This window comes from Melozone crissalis, unplaced genomic scaffold, assembly GCF_028551555.1.
Source record: "Melozone crissalis strain CALT ecotype California unplaced genomic scaffold, PUWL_Pcris_2 ptg000042l_1, whole genome shotgun sequence".
NCBI lineage: Eukaryota > Metazoa > Chordata > Aves > Passeriformes > Passerellidae > Melozone > Melozone crissalis.
The window spans coordinates 13970201-13992188 of record NW_026535820.1 but is presented as its reverse complement, the minus strand read 5'-3'; the positions used below and the strand labels follow the sequence as shown (position 1 = coordinate 13992188).

Below are 21988 nucleotides of genomic sequence, written 5' to 3'. Positions count from 1 at the left end.
CAATTTTGTGCTACAAATTCAAGGAATTAAAGAGAGACCAATTAGTTTAAAATGGACAGTATTTCACACTCCCTTAAGAAACGTTGTACTTCGAAATGAAGACATCAAAACAGAATTAAAGAATCACAGAAGTGTTACAGTTGGAAGGGATCACTGGAGATCATCTAACCCAACCTCCCTGGCAAGCCAGGATCACCTGGAGCAGGTAACAGGAACTGCCTGGGTGTGTTTGGAATGTCTCAGAGAGGGAAACTCCACAGCCTCCCTAGGCAGCCTGTTCCAGTGCTCTGCCACCCACAATGGAAAGAAGTTTTGCCTCATGTTGAAGCAGAATTTCTTGTATTTTAGCTTATGGCCACTGCTCCTCACAGAATCCCAGAACAGTTATCACCACAATATCATAACCATACATAATATGAGAATAATAATAATAACATTATAAGAAGCAGTAAAACACAGAACATGTCATGTGCACACATTCTGCTGTACCACAATCAGATCATTTAATCATGCCTTTCTTCCTCTCTGTCCCTACCCTCACACAAGCTGCTTCTAACACAAGAACTGACAATCAGCATGCACTAACACTTTTTCCAGGCAGTAGGAAGAGGAAGTCATTCTTGGAGTGAGGAACTGAAGTCAGGCTTGTGCAGCAAAAAAACCCACTGTGCCCACTTTCACTCAGGGAACACTGAGGATAATTCAGGTTTGCAAGTTCCTTAACTGTCACAATAATTGGACCAAAATAGTTGCAACTAAGTGAATTAATTAACCTTCCAAGTGAATGCTTCATTTCGAATACTCTGCCTGGTTTTGCTTGCTAGATGCATTTTGAGAGCCTTTCACTAAAAGGCTAATTAACTCCAGAACTCTAAAGATGCGAGCATCTGAATTTATTATTTTTATCTCTGCTGCATTCTCACATAGTTCATAAGCATTGTTAAACAAAATGAAAACATTTATGAACAAGTTACAGTTGATAAGTTACTAAGACTCACCTGAAAACTAAGGCAGATTTTTAACACAAAGTAGCTTTTAAGCTGCCGCCATTTTTAAGAGAGAAATGCAAAAACATAACAAGAATGACAGCACAAGTTTCATTTTCTTGCACTCTTTCCTCAACACACGACATACAGAGGCTGCAGTCTGAGCTACATGTCTGTCAGAAACCAAATCTGACAAATGTCATTGCAGCACTATTCTGACAAGCAGTTCTCACCAAACTACTGTTATGAGCAGCGGATTGAAATGCATAGCTTATCTAAATTAAAAACAAACAAATTCCGGATAGTAAGTTAAAGCATCACAGCTAAAAAACCCTGTTGTTTCTCTTAAGTGGTCAATCTCCAGTTTTCCTGCTGCTTCACGTGGTCATTGTGCCACATAAGCAGCTCGATTCCCACTCCTTCTCTGCACAGGTCTTACAGAAACGTCAACCAAAAAAAAACAAAAAAAAACCAAAAAAAAAAACCAACACAAAACAAAAAATAAAAAACAAAAAAAAAAGGCATAAAGGATAAAGCTACAGGCAACAGAATGGAAAGAGAAAGGAAAGCCCTGCAACTAAAATCACGATTAATGTTTCTGAAAGACTGGCCGTACTTTCAACACCTGGCTACGGCAAGTGTGAAACCCAGCAGAGTCTACAGCAAGAATCAGGTACGAGTACTAGGGAGGTAACAGCAAAGTGCTTCTAATGGAACACAAAAATCCGTCTGGAAGAGCTGAATTTACAGACACCTTCCTCTTCAGCCGTGGGATGTGTCCAGGAGAAGCCAAACTTCCCCGGTTCCGCAGACCGAATCAAACTAAGCTGACTTAACAGCTGTCACCTGCGCCAATCCCGGCAAACGCGAGTCTCCGCCAAGCCCGTCAGGGCTCCCGGTGACACCCGCCGGGGCGGCCGGGAAGGGGAAGGGGCGTCGGGCACAGCCCGGCAGGCACAGCCCCGGCGGGCACAGCCGTGCGGGACCCCCGGAGGCCGCGGGCGGAAGGGAGCGGCGGCGCCGCCTCCCCCGCCCCGTGTAAACAACGCGCTCCGCTGCCGGCACCGACCTTCCGAGGTGAGGCGGCAGAAGGGCCTGACGAGCTCGGCGAAGCTGAGGTTGTTCCTGCGGGTGAGCCGCTCCGCCTCCTCGCTGCACAGCGCGGCCACCAAGGGCACGAACGAGTCCTGGATGAACTCCTGCACCGACTGCACGCACTGGGCCATGGCCGCCGCTCGGGGCCGCCCGAGACGGCCCCGCCACCTTTCTCCGCAATTCTCCGGATTATTGTTTCTCTCCCTCCCTCCTTCCCTGGCCACGCCTGTGCACGGCTCCCGCTCGGGCCCCGCTCAGCGCCCGCCGAGCGCCGCCATGTTGCGCCTCAGCCGAACCCCTCGGGGAGCGCCCGCTCCCGGCGGCCCCCGCGCCCGCTCATGTGATTGGCCAAAGGGGCGGCGCCTGGCCGGGAGGGGGAGGCGACGGTGGCCGGCCGGAGGGGGGGACAGGGAGCGCACAACAAAATCCTCCCCCCCCTCGGAGCGGGCAGTTGGTGCGGTCCGGGCGGCAGGGCTGTGGGATGCTGCAGGGGGCCTTGGCCAAGGAACGGGAAAAACAGCGCGGAAGGATTTATTAAAAAAAAAAAAAAAACCAAAACAAACAAAAAGCCCAAAAATAACAACGAAAAGTGCAAAATTACCCCAAAACAAGAACAACAGGGGGGAAAAAGCGCTCCGAAACAACAACAAATAAGCGCCAAAATAACGACGGAACAAATCAAAACAATGAAATTGGGGGGAAAAATCAAAAGAAAATCTCAAAAAAATAAATAAAAAAAAAGACCAAAACAAAAAAAAATTGCCAAAATGACCCCAAAACAAAAAAAAAAAAGGGGGGGGGGAACTAAAAAAAAAAAAACAAGAACAAAAATCCAAACCAAAACAACAAAGAAGACACCAAAGCAACAACCATAAAACCACCAAAAATAACCCCAAATCAAAACAAGAAAAATATGCAAAGCAGCAACAAAAAAGCAAAACAATTATACCCCCCCCCCCAAAAAATGGGGGGGCGAGGGACAGAAATAAAAAACAACCACCAAAAGGGGGAAAGAAGCCCACCAAAATAACCCCAAAACAAAAACCTCACACGTGAATAAAACTACACACATCAAAGCCATGAATGGTTAGCCATAAAATAAAACACAAGATCTGCTTCAACATGAGGAAGAAGTGCTTTCCATTGAGGGTGGCATAGCACTGGAATAGGTGCCCAGGCAGGACAAGGAGTTTCCCTTTCTGGGGACATTGAAAACCCACCTGGACACATTCCAGTGTCACCTGCTCCAGGTAACCCTGCACTGGCAGGGGGAATGGATTACATGATCTCCAGAGGTCCCTTCCAAACCTAACAATTCTGAGGCTCTGTTGAAAAGCAAAGAGTTGCTGGGGTGCTCTCTGGCAGATCTGTCAGTGTATGCAAGACATTCAAACTGGGCAAAATAGCTTCATTTTTAAAGCTTTGCCCATTAAAGCATGATATTAAACAAAATCCTTGTGCACAGTGTGGTGGGCAGCTGTCCTGGGGGTTTTCCTGGCACCAGGAAACTGGTTTGTGGTGGGACAAGAGCTGGGATTTGACCCCAAAAATCTCCTCCAAAGGAAAGCAGTTCTGTCAGTTTTATTTAAAAAAAAAAAAAAAAAGCAAAGAAACAAAACCCCCTCAACAACAATCACCCCAACAAAGCAACAATAATAAAAGCAGAAAAAAGATCCCAAATAAAACCACCAAAAAACCACACAAAACCCCCCAGAATAGTTACTTATGCACAGGAGGCTCCACTAGAACATGAGAAAGAACTTCTTGACAGTGTGGGTGAATCTGCTGTGATTTTCTAGAGAGGTTTGCAGTCTCCTTCACTGGAGATACTCAAGAACTGTATGGATGCAATCCCGTGCCAGGTGCTCCAGGCTGACCCTGCTTGAGCCAGGATGTTGGACCAGATGGTCACTGTGGTCCCTTCCAACCTGAGCCACTGGGTGACTCTGTTAAAAACTAAGGAGTTTTTGGGTGTTCTCTGGCAGACCTGTCACTGCTCAGTTGTTTGCATGAAATTCAAATGGGATGAAATAGCTCCTTCTCCTTTTTTTTGAGATTCGCATGTTAAAGCAGGATTATCACCCAAAGTCCTTTTGCATTTGTCACCTGAGGAAGGAAGTCATTCGGAAGACAACAGTGATAATCCATGGTGAAATAATTGATTTTGAACATGTTATTTACAAAAAAGTAGTATTGTAGTAGGGCTGATTTTTAACACCCTGCCAGGGACGGGGCTTGTAAACATCACAAAAAACCCATCCTCTGTGAATGAAAAAGTAGTTTTTCATGTAGACAGTAAGAAAAAAAAAATCTAATAGGCCATACAAGTTTCTGTTGTTCAAGATTGGGTCCTGGGAATGTTATCTAAAAGCTACGAAATATTGCAGAAAAAAAGGGTTTTTTGCTTTGATAGATTATTCGAACAAGAAGAAAGCAAACTTCCACAATATTCATGGCTTATCCACATTTGGAAATTCCCCAGAGATATTCCAAAATCATGTTTTCACAGATACTTAAAACTAGGACCTCCACACGGACAATTTGGGAAAGTGGTGCTTGTCTCCCTTTCTTCTTGATCCATTACTTCTGAACACTACATGAGTTACATCCAGTAGAGTGAAGTGGATCAGAACTCCTGATCTTGCACACACATAACTTGAGGTTAAAAATTATTTTAAAATTCTGACCATCATCACATCCTTCTGGCAGGGATTCAAATTTTTATTTAAATTTCTGGCAGAGATTCAGATTTCATGTGGCTGTTACCAATCTTCAGTAGCCACTACAGAACGACAAATCATTCATTTAATTGTCATTGTGTTGGAGGATTTTTTTATTATAGCAGCTCTAAACTTATATTTTTGTGCTCAGAATTTATTCTCTGTGAATGTAAACATGCTGTACACATTTTCTTTTAACCCAGTATTAAAAATGTGGTGCTTAGAATGTCTCTGTCTTTGGATGATCTCTCCCAGTAGGACACTGCCTACAGGACCAGTTTTGTCACACTAGTTTAATGCTGCTCTACATCTCATGGACTGCTCTCCTAAGACAAGGTAACAGAATCACAGAATCAATTAGGTTGGAAAAGATCCCTGAGATCATCGAGTCCAGTCTTTGACAGAACAACACCTTGTCAATTAAAGCACAGCAGCAAGAGCCATGTCCAGCCATTTCTTGAACGCCTCCAGGGGTGGTGACTGAGAACCTTTTGATGCAGCCTGGGACTTGCCTGGAGTACTGAGGAGGGATGAACAACCCCATCTTCAATGAACACAGCGGCTCAGGGTGTTGTATCCCAGATCTGTTACTAAAAATTGGGGCAGTCAATTAGGATTCAAATCCCTTTATTTACAAGGCAGAAGGTTCATTAGAAGGAATATAATAGGTGACTTGTGGCACCTTAAGTCTGGCAATGTGTGCACAACATTTTGCTTTCAGATTCTGGACAATGTACAAATAGATAGGAAAGAGAGTGGACAGAAATACAAAGGGATAATATAATGTCACAAATCCATGTTTTAACCATCTGAATTATTTAACTGAAAACCAGTTTCTCTGGTTATTGCAGAGAAATCAGTGGATGAAAGGAAATAGTATTTGAACAGAAGTCAGAGAGTATAGGATGGAAAGTGACAGGGGAGGCCTAATCAGGGAATAGAAAAAAGAACAAATAGTAAGAAAGTCAATAATAGATGAGAGCATGTCCACTGCTTCAATTGTAAGAATAACCAGAACATGACTGTAAAATTTGCAGCTGAAACTGCTTAGCCTCTACCCTTTGCTGTTTCTTTGCTGCTGCCAGTTGTGCTCTTGTGCTCCTTTGGGCTGGAAGCTTACTGAACTTGTAAGTTTTGCAATTCTTGTATGCAGCTAGATCTTTCTGCTGAACTCAGCTACTGCTGAGGAAGTTCATTTGAAAGGGTTTTTGCATCTGTTAATAACATATTTGTATTACCATGTAGGTTTGAAACAGAGGAAAAAGAATATAGAATTGCAAGAGCTGCAATCTCAGGCTGAATCCAATACTTTCATTTGTAGTCATTTAAATATGGGATGTAGCTGTTTCCCTGTGGTAGTTACAGGTTGAACTATGTCCTTGAAAGTTTACAACATGGATTCCCAGCTCCTTGCAAACTTCAACTGCACATTTGAATTTACACTCAGTTCAAATTTCTGAGTTACAGAATTAATGTTTTTCACAGCAATCCTCTGCAGCATAACTTCAAATGAAAATTTTAAAATTTAGCTAAAATCACACAAGAAGCTATCTGTTGGAGGGGTGGAATTGGTTGGTTGAGGGTTTTTTTAATAAACCACAGCAACACAAATAATTTCAAGTTTGATACCAACATGGATTTACAACCATAGATTTTAGCCATTGTGTGGTAACTCCTCAGGGTTAATTTGGGACCCTGATTTTTCAACTTTTGGATTTGGTCATGACCTTCACAAACATGAGCAATATGCTCATCTGGGTCAGCAGACACTGGTATGGAAGATGAATTGCTGCCAGAGCGAAGCTGTGGTTTCTGCATCTGCCCTCTAAGTTTCACTGCCTTCCACAAATCAGGAAAAGCTCATGAAATGCCCTTCTGCAGCTTGCAAGACAAAGGAAAAAACAACACATGCACAGAAGAGGAACTCCTCCTAAGCTGAATCAACACAGCTTATCCTGTCCCAAAAGACAAGGACAAAACCCAGTTCTGAAGGAAGATTTTAGACAGCAAAGCAGTGAGAACTGCTCCAGGGGCCTCAAGTGTGTATCAAGGCCAGGGTGGCTGGGACATGGTCCAGGTGATCCTCTGGACAGTCTGTTGGCTGAAGCAGAAGGTCAGATCTGAAGCTACGAGGATTAATGGGAAAGGTTTGCCCAGCCATGCTTCAAGGTGGTAGCAAGGATCAATCTTCTGCTCTCCTAAATCAATGGGACCCTGTCCCTGACTACTGGGGATCCCAATGCCCTTGATGGGCACAGGACGGGAGTTGGTGATCATGCAGTTCTCCTTCCAGGCATGATAATACAGCTCTTGATAATACAGTGAACAGCTCCGGGTATTCAGAGAGAGCTAGGAGTAGCTCCTGGTGATCCTGCTCTGGCTAGGAATTCCAAAGTAATCGTTCTCTATAACCTCTTTTGTTCCCCAGAACCAGCCATGTACCACTCTCCCACCAATCAGCCCAGGATTAGCAGTAATCTTCTATTCTTTGCTGGTAACAAAAGACAGAGACAAGTAGAAAAGAAGAAGAAATTAACTAAAACAAGTGTATCAAAACTCACCAACACAGTCTTTGGATCCATTCACCACAGAACTTGGGACATTTATAAATATTACCACTCTCCTTGTAAGAAAAAGTGAAGTTCTCACGTGCGCTCTCTCACATACTCTCATACTTCTTTTTTCCTAATTATCTGAGATATTTCTACCTAAAGTCTGTCATCCTAGTTGCTCATTTCTTTTATACTGTAGTCAGATTATCTTCTGGGGGTCCCTTTTTCAGGGAAACTCCTGGGGTTGATGGCTGCCACTTCCTGAAACTGAGTCACTAAACTAACAAAGGACTAACAAATTGGTTCTTCATTTGTAGGCAACATTTGCACTAATTTCTCCAAAGCTGTCCCATCTTTGCAGTCCTAGTCACATGCAAAAGCCCTACACGTAATGTATCCCTATAAAAAGGTGTCTGTTGCAGAATTTATGACTTAGTGTGTGTGTGTAGTGTGCAGCTTTGATTTTAGGTGATCCAAAGCAAGCAGGTGTGTTTTAGTAGATGGGAGGCAAGCACTGGTTACAGTGTGCATACATAAATGTAAACAAATAACTGAAAGTATGAATTAAAACTGATTAATTAAATCTGGTTCCTCAGATTCCACTCTGCTTTCACTGAGCTTAGCTATCAGAGTGATGTTAAATTTAAGCAGAAGAAAGATAAAGGCAGAAACCATCACTGGAGCAATAATTAGAGAAATGACAGCTGGGAATGTGGAAATGCAAGTGGATATGTGATTTCATGAATAAACTATATCTGTTCACCTGAGGTGAATCCTTTTTTTTTTTCTTTTTCTTTTTTTTTTTTTTAAGTCAAATGGCAATGTGCTTTATGGAGAGGAATTGACCGAGGCATCTTAATACTACATTTTTTTCCTCATCTTTTTTCCTTAAAAGAGAGTCGTACCACATTATTGTTGTATCCAACCAGACTTTCCCTTCTAGGTTCAACATATTTAAGTAATTACTCTTAGAGACAGAAGATGAAAATTAACCAAACAGTAGATTCTCACCTAGAAATCAGTATTTTCCTGGTTCACAAAGAGTATTTTTTCTGAGGTTTTTCGATACATAAATACAGTGCTATGTAGTGCAAAGTCATAAAATAATAATAAAATGCTGTGAGATGATAATATCAGTTTTCCATTGTTCACCAGATATTACTCCAGGGAATACAATCAATTTGAGATTTCCTGTCTTTCCTATGATTAGAATCACCTCTCTATCCTTCCACAAACATACTTCTTTTACTACATTTAAGAGATCAACAAATAAAAAAGTCTAAACAAACTTTTCCTTGTCATTTAAAGAAATTCCGTCTTTGAATCAGCAGTTCAGATTTTCACTGCAAAATATATTTCAATGCATTGGAAACAACGGGTAGGCATAGAAGGGCCATTTTGAGCTTGACAGAGTTTACCAGTTGCAATAGTCAAGTAGATGTGATTCATCTGTCCCAACACAGGGGAAATGAATTGACAGAAATTTTTTAAACTGTCTTAATTGTATGCTTAAAGATGTGAGAAGTAGTATTTCCAAACAAATAATTTTTATTTGGGTTTGAGTTAATAGAATTCACTGTATTCCTAGAAAGTGCCTTGTTTAGACTCTCTGTCACTGTAAATTATTATTTTTTGCAAAAAAAAAAGTGATTGAAGTGGAAGAGAAAAGCAAATTAGAAATGCTACTCAAGAGAGTTATAATTTTTTACTAATGATATTATCAAAAATGCTCTTGGGAAACGTTATAGTTACATATTCCTTTTATTCTCTGTGCCTAGAAAGTTTAGTGAAATGTGAAACTGTCCAAATAGCCTGTGAAATCTATAAGGTTTTCTCATTTTAATATATCTTTCAACCATAGTGCTTGTTAAATAAGATCAGCATTAAAAATAAATACTATTTATCTTAGGAGCCATCATGCATATTTTAGTCTATGATATTATTCAACATCTTAATTGCTGCATTATAATTTGAAGCACAAAGGAATGAATTCTGATCTGAATTATATCAGAAGCCACTGGATTTAGTGTGCAAGACATGATTGCTCCTATATTTTTGTAAGGATATAGGCCTCAGCTTAGGAAGAGATGGGAGTCAAATTGGATAAAAAATCAGAGCACTCCACTCTAGCAGCTTCCAGCAGTGCATAATGCAAACACATGAGAGAACCATCCTCGCTCCTGAGAACTAGAATTGAATGCATAATTATTATTTTACTGTTTGGAAAGGAAGGGAAATGGAGGAAGGAAAGGAGTGCAATAGATTCAGCATGACAATACTGGTTCCCAAATTAGAAAACCCTGACCAGAGGATATAATCACTTTTTCTTCCATGTCTTGTGTCCTGTACCAGACATGGCAAGGTAAAATCCAAACTTTCCAACCACTTCTAAACAGCCTGCTTAATTTTTTTGCATTTATTAATTCTGTTTAATTCAGAAAGGTATTTCACATTCCTGACTTTTTCTACCCTAGCTGGTAGGAGATTTCAAAATTTCAACTCTTGTTCCAGTTTGAGGGGAAAAAATTAATGAGGTCATTTCTTGAGGAGCAGGAATTAACTGTTAGTTCTACACCTACTATACTTCATCAAAGTCATCTTATGCTCCTGAGCTGAGCCTGGCAAAGAGGTGTAATGTCACTAATCTGAGTGTGATTGCTGTGGCTATGCCCTTCTAAGGCAATTTGAAGTTTTTGTAATAGCTTGCTTCCCCTTTCCCTCCTATTCATGATTCCCCAGGGCCTCTTTTCACTCACTTGGTTCACTTTCCAAAAGCCCAGCCTGGTGAATCAATCAAACTGTCCAGATTCCTCAGCCAGGCACCAGCTCAGGCCTGCTGGTTCTTTCCTAGGAAAAGTTTCTTTAGAGGAAATTGCAGGGAAGATACACAGAAAAACTGAACATTTGGACAAGCATGCATTCTCACATGGAGGAAAATAATTTACTCATTGCAAATAATTTCTACTTCAAATTGATCAGGAAAGCAGTGAGTGCTTTCACTCACCAGTCAGGCAATAAATACTGCATGGCAAAACAATAGACAAATCTAGAAAGCTAAACCAGGAGACATGGGTCACTAACTTGTAAGGAAACACAGGATGGAGAAAAAACCACACAGATGAAGAAAGCTGGACTTGGAAGTACAATACTGCAAGGAAAAAGCATTGGACTCGAATGTCAGTTAGATGAGGATGACAGGGCAATACTCTGCAGGTAAGTGAAGGACAGGCAGGAGGGAAGGTCCTCCTGACCAAAGTGGGGTGGTCAATGAATCTGTGTGGAAGCCACAGCAACAGATAGGATCAGAGCTTGAGACAAATATGAGGAATGGGGAAATCAAAATATCGAAGGAAGTTTCAAAAGTTTTCCTAAATGTTGATACCAAAAAAGTAAATTCTGGGCACTGTATTACCACTTTGCCATGAAAGAAGTGATTTCATAAATTAACAAGAGGATTCAAAACCTTCTCTTAAAATCCTAGCCATTAAAGATATCAGTACTTACATGGCTTATCTTTTCAGCCATCTTTTCTTATTCACAAGGGTTTTCCCTGGGGGAACTATAGTTTCTCAAGGTACAAGCAGAAGCTAGAAATCATACCATGATTTTATAAAACCAGCTTCATGTCAACACATGCTTTCACCAGGCACCATGTGTCTACTTCAATTGACCTTACCCAATTACTTAATTGTATGACTCACTCTAACAAAGGTTAAGACATTAAGGTTTTAGAAAGTTACACCAAATAACATACTTGCCACAGATTACTTTCTCATATAATAGTGTCATTAAAATCAGGTAAATAGATGAAGGGTCATGATGTAAATAAGCTCACTGAAATGAAAATTCACATTTCAAGGCAACAGCACTGCTGCCTGACATACGTGCATGGTGTAATGTCTCCTTTTTGGGAGTAGGAAATCCTTGCCTCTTTCTGACTTGCATAAATGACAGGAAACTCATATGAGGAAATCCTCTACAATCTTAGCATTTTCAACTAGGACAAGGGAACAAAGAGGAAAGGCTACTTGGTGTGCCCTTTTCAGGTCAATCAATAAATATCCCTTGCTGTGCTTCAGCATGTATCCTCAACTGTAAAACCACAGCTTCTGTGTGGGTGGGAAAATGCCCTGTGGTTTAACAGCAGTGGTCATTATATGCATGCTCAGGTTACACCAGAAGAATGTATCCCTGATCCTGTGGTTGGGAAACATTGCCCTGTTTCTCATCCCCTTCAAATATCCTCTTGTCCTTGAGCAGATTATTTGTGGGCACAGGTTATCTGATGTATGTTATGCCTTGGATAAGAAAAATAAATTAGTCAAGTTGCACTAGCAGAGTTTCTTTCACTTGCTCTCCATTTATGAGCCATGAATCCAATGCAATAAATATCCTATTTTTCAGTTTACACTGTTGTTTTTCTCATCAGAAGTCATTGTGCTTCTTTGATAGCAGATCTACCAGGGAAGTGCAAGCTGCTTCTCCAACGTGCTGCCAGGTTGTGTTCAGCCACTAGTTAATCTTCTAAAAATATAGCACATATTTCTTCTTCCCCTGGATAAATGAGATTGCACTTGACATTTCAGGATCTGCTTTCTCTGAATGGGTCCAATTTACCCTGGAATGCAGATTGTGCTGTGCAATCTACATTGCCATCATGATTTATCTCTTCATCTCTGCTTCCAGCATCTGCAAATACAGTCACTTGGTGGTTGTGTATTTGTTTCCACAATGCCCATAAAAATATTACCTATGGTAAGGTCAAGTATGTATGTTTCTGATGCTTCTTTGTAAGATCTGCCATACAGCATTTATTCTTTCCCAAGTACCTCATTTATATTATATAATGTTATTTTATATTAGTTGGAAGGCATGAAAGACTAAGTTAAATACCCTATAGAAGTGTATTACATCAGCACAGTTACAAAACCCAATTATAATTGAAGTTCATCAGAGTACAGCCTGAATTGAGGTTGCCAAGTCCTGTTTCTAAAACCAAATTAGTGGGCATCAATATATTTATATTGATGGTGCTTCATATTTTACATTTTATAACTGATGGGGTCAAACATGTGGTTTGAGTCCAGCATTGGAGGACTTCCATTGCATGCTCAGAATTATTAACAATGATTCACAGCAAGATAGAAGACTCTTCAGCTAGTTCATCTGGGGTTATTTCTCTCCCTTCCTTTTAGAATATTTATTTTTTTAAGAATTTTTATTAATGCAGTTTAAAACTTGCATTTGCATTTTGGCCTAGCAAATTATCCACAATCCTGATCAGATGCAAATACATCCTTTCAAACCAAATACTGTAGCTAACATTAGCACTCTCCTATTAATCTAGCACCAGATCTTACCTGCAGCTTTACTTTCTCTTGTTTCTACTGTAGATTTCCTTCTGTTGTCCCTCATTTTACTAGGCTTGAATTTTCTTTGGATTTGTGTGGTAATTTTTATTGACATATTTATGTTTGCTATCTACTTCTAACTATTGTCTTTCTTTCCTTTTCCAGAAAAGGTTTTAAATAAAATTGTTCATTTTAATATTTCAAATGCTGCTTAACAGCAGGTAATGAAGTCTTCTGACACACATCCTAATTTTCATTAATACTGTTAATTTTTTCATCTAATACCTTCTCCATTTTCCTTATTTCTTAACTAATTTTTTTCCAGGAAACTTAAAACCAGGCATATGTAGATTTATTTGTGTGTGTGTCCCCACATTAAACGCAAACACTCTGTAAATGCCTACTCAGCTGTAAACACGTGCACATGTCTGAGCCTGTTCTCCCTGTGACCTCACTTGATGCAGTTGGTTGTGAGCATTGTGTCTGTCTTCAGACCACCACAACCTTCCTTCCTGGTGTTCATTCCAGCCCTTCTCACCACAGTCAGGTTTCCATCTGTGCCATCTATTGAGAACTGGAAAAATATCATCAGTAATCCCTGAAATCTCTAAGGCGGTTTTACCACTGTCTGCATGAGACTTCCATTCTTCACATAAAAAACGACAATGCCATTTCTGTTTTCACATATTATTGACAGGCACTTAAGGGCTTATTTGCTGGGTATTTTATTGTTGGTTTGTTGGTCTGCTTTTTTTTTTTTTTAAACCTCTTTACTTTTAACCTTCCTGATTTAATGCTTTCCATATATTATTCATTCTTACATTAAGTCAGATTTTAAATGCGTGTGTGATTTACCAGAAGAAAAACCCAACAGATTTAGTCCCTGATTGATTTTTTTTAATAATCCGAGCACTTAATTATCTTAGAGTGGCTAATGACCTTTTATCACATTAGATTATTAATGCAGTCATATGCAAAGAAATTGAATTTGGGTGCAATTCAGATCTAAATTTTAACCAAGTGACACCAAATGTAATGCACTAATAGACAAAATTAGAGTCCAGCCAGTGGCATGGTATTACTGTTTTCCTCCTGATTTATTGGATACTAAAAGAAACCAGTAGCTGTCAGAGGAAATTCATTAACTTGATTCTGACTGACAAGATTGCACATGTGCTGGAACATATTTGTTGCAGTTTCTATAACAATGCATGCTGCTATCCTGGTTTTTGTGGGTTTTACCTACAATGACATACAATTCTTAGATCTGCTTTTATTATTCATTGGGAGATAGCATAGGAGTAAATAGCAAGGACAGGATTTCCTGTCCTTCTGCTGTCATTACATGTTTGATTTAGCAAGTTAATAACATGACTGTAAAGGCCGTTTATATGAGATAATAATCACTGCAGAGTTTGGGCCCAGAAAATGCTGATAACTTCTCCAAAACCAAATCTGTGATGGAAATTTCCAAGAAAATCACTTTGACAGGAGATTACTAGTTTTACTGCAGGCCAGATGCAAACTGAAAGATAACTGAATGTGTTGATGCTTTCATCTTGGAGGTGCCAAGTCTACTGCATTTCCCATTTTATTTCTTACTCAAAAGTGGGTCATACTTGACTTTGCTTCTGTAAAAATATCAAGCTGTGGAAAATACATTGGATACTGGAAAATATATTCATAAATTGCCAGATATTAGTTTTCATGATTCTATATTCAAATTTTCCCAATAACAAAGAAAAAATAATATTCTGTCATGACAAAAAAGACACTGCCCAAAAGATATTGCAACCTTTTCCAACTGTATTTAATAGGGCAGATGCAACTTTTAGCCAAATGAGAAGAACCTACACAGATCCCAAAACACTTAAATGCATTACTGAATGTATCATATATATCCCAGTGCCTGCAGAAATAAGTAGAACACTACTTTGTTCTTTGAGTGTTCACATGCCTGAGGACAACTAGAAGGAATCTGCCTTTTTTTTTTTTTTTTTTGCTTCATTACAGGCAAAACCAACCCAACACTTGCTTTGGTAGATTGCTTTGACAGCTGCATTAAGGTCACTGTGTGATGTTTGTACATGTTCAACTCCTTCCATGATTTTCGCTTGGCTTCAGCACTCATTTCCACTGTTGGCAGAGAAGCTTCATGCACAGGGATGAATGATGTGAGAGAATATGACAAGAAAAATCACAGCTTTGTTTCCACAGCCCAGCACTCCTTGAGCACCTTAGCTTCCTGCTAAAATTAACCTACATTTGTGTCTGTCAGCCAACACAAGGACATGTCTCATATCTTTTGTTGCCCTATCTTGTCATTTGCCACAGACATCTCCATCACAGCTATCATAAGAGTACTGGGTAAAGAAATAACAGGCTGAAAACAGATAGAAATTAGAATCCTTCATAACCTTTATAAATAGAGCAAAATAAATTTCTCTGAGATATCTCTGGTCATTGTTTTTAACATTTAGCCATTAAGCCTTTCCCTATTTTCTTTGACAGAGGTAGTTGATGGTCCATCATGCTGGCACAAGGAATGTGGGCCACAGCTGCCCACACCCGAGGAAACGCCTTCTCCAGTGCTAATGGAAATGTATTTTTAAAAGTAATCGATGACTGAATCATGAGCTTTGAGATAACCTACCTCTGCCTACCACTATTCAAATGCCTTGCCAGTTACATCTGTGCTCAACAGTTGCTCCATTTCCCAGCCTGGCACTTGGCACAGGCCTCCTTCTGCTGCTTATGGCAGGCAGAAGTGTCACTTAAGTGAATGTTCAGGAGTTATTCCAGGGGGAGAAAAATGAGAAAAAAGGATGAAAGGTTTCCTTGCATGTTTCTGAGCTCCCTTGTTTCCAGGATCACTCACTGGCCTCAGAAGCTAAGTCGGCTTTGCAGCATTCCTTCCCAACAGTGATCCAGCTAAGCAGTTGAGCCTTTTCCGCTATTCATCCGGCAGGGCTTGTTTTCACTATTTGTGCCAGGTCACAGATTATGGAAAATTAGGTGCTCCTGAGCTGAGACACACAAATATATGCATGCATGTCTAAAAGTGCAACTGTTTAGAGCAGCCTCAATATCTCCTAGATGAAGTAATGTATTAGCTTCTGTGGGATTTGGGAGGTGTGAGGCAGCCCCTGGCTAGAGACTCATGGCAATTGTTTGGAGGGTTGGCAGGAAGGGAAAAATGCAGGGCTTTAGCAGTGTTCAGAGTCAATATCCTGAGATACTTAGGTGTTACTTAATCTACTGCACCGTGTTAAGTTTTGTTTGTTTGTTTTATGTGTTTAGGTGCAGTCTGAGCAAACAAAGTGATAAATTGAGTTAAGGGCGGAGGGGTTTTTGTGGCTGAACCTGAATTTTTTGCAAATTGCTTTTATAGTCAAGGTAAGAAATCACTGGCTAAGAGCATAGGACAATTTGCATATAATGCATGAGTGCAGTTGTTCTTCACCAATCCTTTATATCAACTTTTTTTTCTACTACTGACAGTTTTAGAGGGAGGGTGAACAAACTGGCAAAGGGTAATCTGATTTTATATTCTATTACATTAAAAGGGGAAAGCTCTCAGACAGCATTTGTGAACCTTGTACAGGGTTATTTATAGAAGATTCATCTGTTCCTCAGGGAAACAAAGAAACCTTTTCAACCCTGTCTAAAGTACAGGGATGATCTAAGTTAAAACCTGCCTGCGGGCAAACAGCGTGTAACAATTCAGAGCTTATCCTTGGACAGGGAGCGTGTCGGGTCTCTGCTGTACCCTATTTGCACCTTGTGCAATCACTTAAACTTCTGTGAAATAACTGCAAAATACCACCTTTTGTCCGACGGACTTTGATTGTATTTTATATGGCTCCGTGGAGCTATGGATGATGGTGGCTTCCAAAGAAGAGATTACATCTGAAATGCTCCTGTAGATCGATCTCAGGCTGTTAAGTATGTTAGAAATGCTGTTGCAGAGTGCTCTGGCAAGCTTGGCAGGTTGTTTGACAGTGCTTTACAATGGTTGCCTCATTATCCAACCTCACTCCCTGCCGGAGCTGCCGGAGCTGCCTTCTACATTGCAGAGCTGGTGGGAGCAAGGTGGACTCCTGCCTTAGTAGCTCTGGTGCAAAGATTAGCATTTTAGCAACGGGAAAAACAGGTGGATTCGCTCTAAAATGGCCAACTGAGTAGAAGTATCTGAGGAAAAGTCTGTGATACACTGAAGGTTACGGTCTGGTACAACAGCTTCTTCTAGCTCCTCCAAAGCCGGAGGGGCTGCCAGTGAGTCAGTCAATGTGCATCCTTTCTTTTGTCCTTCCATGCAGCCCCAGGCTGTTATTTTGAGCTTCAGATCCCTATCTCGACATGATAGAAAGCAGTAAGCAAGTGTAAAGGAAGGCCTTTTCCTCTCCCATTAGCATCAGGAGTTTTCAATAGTGCACATAGCAGCAATGCTTTTTCTACATCTCTGCAAGAAAATTCACCAAAACTTATCCATCATATCTGACAAATTTGACAAAAGCTGAAAAAAAGCTTTCAAAAGCAGCTGCAGTGACCACTAATTCAATCTGTTGTTATTCCTAAAACCAGAGACATGGCTAAAATGCTCCCAGAGGCAGGTATGCCTTTACCCAAGCCAGACCCGGAGATGGTTAAATCAAGGAACCACTTGCCACACAACAGCCCAAAGCTTCCCCTTCCATTGCTGCCTAAAACCCCGAATGTAACTCTTCATCTCCTGACTTCATCATGTGCTGGAGAAATTGCCTTGTCTCAACAACCTGGATAGTTAATAGCTTATATCATAGAATATCCTGAGTTTAAAGGGACACATAGGATCATGGAGTCCATGATCCTCTGCACAGGACAGCCCCAAAATGGTTGTCTCTTACCGGAGCAGCATGAAGTATTCTGCTGGTTCTGGGCTCAGGAAGACTTTAAGTAAGCTGTTAATGTGCACATTTGAGACATTGTCCAGCAGTAACACCACAAAAATGAAATAATCTTTGCTGTGATGTCAGGTTTTCAATCACTGACTGGAGGCTTTGCCTGGCCCATGGGGAATGAGTTCCTCACTTCTGCTCTCAGTGAATCCTCACATTCATTGTGCATTTTGGTGCTACCAGGAGGCTCAGCTTGTCTGTTTTCAGCTCTTTGCTCGATGCAAGCAGGACCAATTTGCACAATCTTAACAACATATTCTAAGAAGAACAAATATCCTGCATGTTACACCAGGGATGTCATGTGGTCCAAAATGTTTATTGTTTTTTATACACCCTGCCTTATGGAAAGCCTATTTTAAAGCATTTGGTTTTGTTTCTTTCTATGTATAGATTCTGTAATTTCTGTATTTCTGCAGGTTTAAATAGTATGGCATAGATCTGTCCTTACTGTTGCACTTATCTTCCTTCTGCAGGAATTCCAGCCACTGATATGGCCAAGACAGAAAAGCACATTCCGAAACTGAACAGAATGCAAAATATGGCTTTGCAGCCTTGAACATTAACTGCTAAATAATTCCAGAGATGTGTCCATGCATGAGAACTAACACTACTGAAATCCCTTTTTAATGACAGGTATAAACAGAAATTACACCAGCATAATGACGGAAGAATAAGTTTTTGGAATTCATCAAGCTGATATCTAAAAGAGCTCTAAAACATTCTGCTAGTGCCATTGTAAATCTTAATCTCAGACCTAAACCTACAGGAGCTGAATCTTCTTGACCCACTACATTGGCTTTGAGCAGATAAGACACAAAAAATACCTCATGATTGTGCTTCATCAGAAGTATAGTAGTTCACTGTTACATGGAGGTTCTGAGTTTGTGGAAATCAGACAGCCAGTAGCAGCAGCAATATCAAACCCCTATTATCCTTAATGAATCTGCAAGAAAGTTTGGCTGAAGACTACACTGAGGTCAGAATCAGGCCCTCACATTGGAATAGTTTTTGCTTTTAGTGCAGTTGGTCTAGATTTTAATCACAAAAAACAAGCCAAATGTGATCTGGGAGGGTCCTCCTCCCCAAACTATTTTTTTTTTTCCCTTTTGCCTTCCAGATTTAATTCAAAAATATTAAGAGCCAATATAGTGGACAAATAAATTCACCACAAACTAATAATCATTTCACCCAAATGGACTTTACTTTTACAAGTTGAATGTTATTATTATATAACATATTAGTGCAATACTGACCCAGTAATAAAATGCTTGAGGAACTGAGCCTGTAGTCAAAGGAGAGCCTTCCCTAGGTATAGCCACAATGTTGTAATAAGGTTTGAACTAGAATATATCGAGTAATGATTTAGCATTAATGGGTCATGGTATAAACCATAACAAGCTGCTGCTTCTCACAGCTTAGGTATGTCTGAGTAAAATAAAAATTCATATAAGAACTTAGGAAAAATACGTAGAAAAATACAGACCTATACAGAAGCTTGAGCTTGATGTAATAAGGTAGACATCAGTGTTGAAGACTTTTTAAAAGCACTTTTAAATTTTTTATCCCAACATAGTGAATTCAATTTGGTAGAAGAACCCTTTGTTGATTTTGTTCTGTTTTGTTTTGTTTTAGTTGGACTTGTTTCTGTTTCATGTAGTTCAACATTAATCCTTTACTAATATTTTTAAATTATAACACTGGAATAGTACTTCAGATGCATGCTATTTTTTGTGTACGACTACAAAACAATACATTTTACTGGCATTTAGTAATTTGATAGACTTTAGCTCCACATAACCTGCTTTTTAGAAACAGCCATATTTTTAAAAGTCAGCAGTTTTTGCTGTTTTTCTGGGGGGAGAATTATGTTTACTTTCAAATAAAACTCCTTGAAAATGTTGAATAAGACTGATCATAATCTGAATGTAATTGACCATCTCCTAAGAATTTATTCTTCAGAAATAGTTTTGAATTATGAAGATTGGCAGCTCTTATTAATATATAGTATATAGAAAGAATATATATATTTTAAAAATATATGTGTGTTGTATGTCAAAAGTTCAAATTCTGTGTTCCTTTCATTCTCTTTCAGAGCAGAACATATTAGAGAATTTGATTAAGTGTGTAGCCATTCTAAAATTACTCAGGTCTTGAAATTCAATGGCCTTTAGTTTTGTTCATTAATGATAAGAAGCAAATTTGGTATCATTATTGAAATGCTTTTGTTTATGAATTTAAAGTGCCTATACTCTGCTGTGTAAATTCCTAAACTACATGCTATTCAGGTTGCTGAAGACAGACTTATCTCCTTTTCAGTTACTGTTCTGATGGTCAGAAAAACTTGAACATTTGTCCACATATATTTGAAAACTGCACTGACCTGAAAAATTGTCTCCACCATGCAAAAGGACCATGCTCTGTACTGAAAAATGAGTAGGAGTCCTCTGCTAAGAGGTGTCAATACTCAATGAGCACTCCTGAGAATTGATAGTTTGGTCACGCCTGCTCCAAGAATATCACAGCAATTAAATTATGCTTTTAGAAAATGCCTGTAGTGGTAGTGATCAGTATTTTCATCTGTTCTTCTCTAAGGTCATGGATAACCATAACATAAGTTGAGTGCTTTTCTGGATCGATATCCTGACATGTTGGCACAGGGAACTGAGCAGCATCCATTAGCAAGGCTGACCTCTTGCCAGCATAGCATACATCAGGTGCCTGCTACACACTCATGCTGCAGTCTGGCATGGCAAAAGAAGGATCCTTATGATGTCTGGCCAAGGAAATTTCAATACTTCTTTTATAGTTTGTAGTTACAAAAAATGTATCAGTATCCACTAAAAACATACTACTTCTTATTCACAGATCCTCTTTTCCTTATTGCCCATGCAAAGTCGATGAGGGTGAGCTAATGGGCCGTGCCTCATGCACCACAGATCAGAAGGGACAGCAGCAGTAATGCATATAAGAATATTATTTTACTGAATTTGCAGATTAAACTGATTAATTCTAGCAACCATTGCTGATAGGAAATAATCAAGAAAGTGTATTAATTGTTTAATTGATTTTGACAGCAGAGGACAAATGTACCTATATTTTTCCCCCCTCCCCATCTCTCCTAGACAAGCAGGTATGCACTTAATATTTAAAATTTTAGCACTCCTATCATTGAAAGTGCTGCCTGAACCACTGAAAATGTGCAATAAGTCTTATTATGGTTACAACAAACAGTTACTTACAGCCAGGTCAAAGAGCATTGTTCAGTGACTTGCCTGATTTTAAATCCAGCATGTGCTATTTCTACTGCCCTAAATCAGATTTGTGTAGCATTCCTTCTGTATTCTTATCTGGGTTTTGTAGTCATAATTTGAAAACTGCTTATGTGGTCTAATGTAGGATTCTGTCATAGTGGGAGGGTTAACTTTTTTTCCCCTAAGTTTTGATAACTTCACATAAATTGCGCCATTCTGAAGGTCCATGGAGGCTGCAAGGTCTTACTGTGACTCCATTTGTAGGTTTGAGGCCAACAGGGTGCAGACTTGGATCTTGATAAATGTAATTTACTTCTCTGATCATTATTTGCCATGGCATTTTAGACTCTGACTCTCACATCTCACAGAAGAGATCTTTTAGAGAGGTTACAGACTCAAGGACCTGTAGACAAATCAACCAGCACTCCCATTTCTCACAGTGGGTGGGATGGGGGAACACACTCTGTTCCCTTTAACACCGCAGCTTTATTTTCACCACTTTAAACATGATCATATAAGAGACAGAACCCCAAGTAAATTAAAGGAATTCACACAGAGTCTATACAGTCTGCACTTTTATATGAGTTAATGCTTTTATGTGTACAGTATGCAGGCACACTGGCTTTTACAGCAGCCTCTATTTGTCTGCAGTTCCATTCCAGGAGCAGGCCAATCTTGTGTGTATTGAGGATGGCAATGCAATGCTGGAGGTAGATGACAAACAGCAGCATTTGAGATGCAACAGGACCAAACAAACTGGAACAAATCACCCCCCCAAACAGTACTGGGTGTACCACCTACTGCCGAGGGCTGCACATGAGTTTCCATTTACAGTGCAAGATGAGACTTAAAATAAGCAAAGTTGGTTAAATGAAACCTGTTTTGAAAGGATAGCAAGGAGCAAATATTCTATTTATAGTAAGAAAAAATTGAACCCTGTTCGAGAGAATAGACTCTTTTAACTAACCTCTGTTCTTACTGTGTGAGTTTAAAAAAGCATGTCCATTTTTTTGCATGCACAGTATAACACAGTATCTTTCAAAGATGCTTTTGAACTGTAAAAAATTAAAATTCATGTTCATTCATTGAAGCATAT

At 39.8% G+C, this 21988-nt stretch overlaps 1 protein-coding gene across 4 annotated transcripts in view; it reads right to left on the bottom strand.

The window, feature by feature from the left end:
• The window catches only part of TRAPPC8 (trafficking protein particle complex subunit 8), a 53066-nt gene extending 50717 nt beyond the window's left edge, over positions 1 to 2349 (bottom strand). For all 4 annotated transcript variants that reach the window (XM_054284984.1, XM_054284985.1, XM_054284986.1 and 1 more), the window contains exon 1: positions 2056 to 2349. In XM_054284984.1, the coding sequence (XP_054140959.1) occupies positions 2056 to 2212 (157 nt within the window). In that variant the 5' untranslated portion in view covers positions 2213 to 2349. The remainder of the gene's footprint in view (positions 1 to 2055) is intronic.
• Positions 2350 to 21988: the final 19639 nt, after the last annotated feature.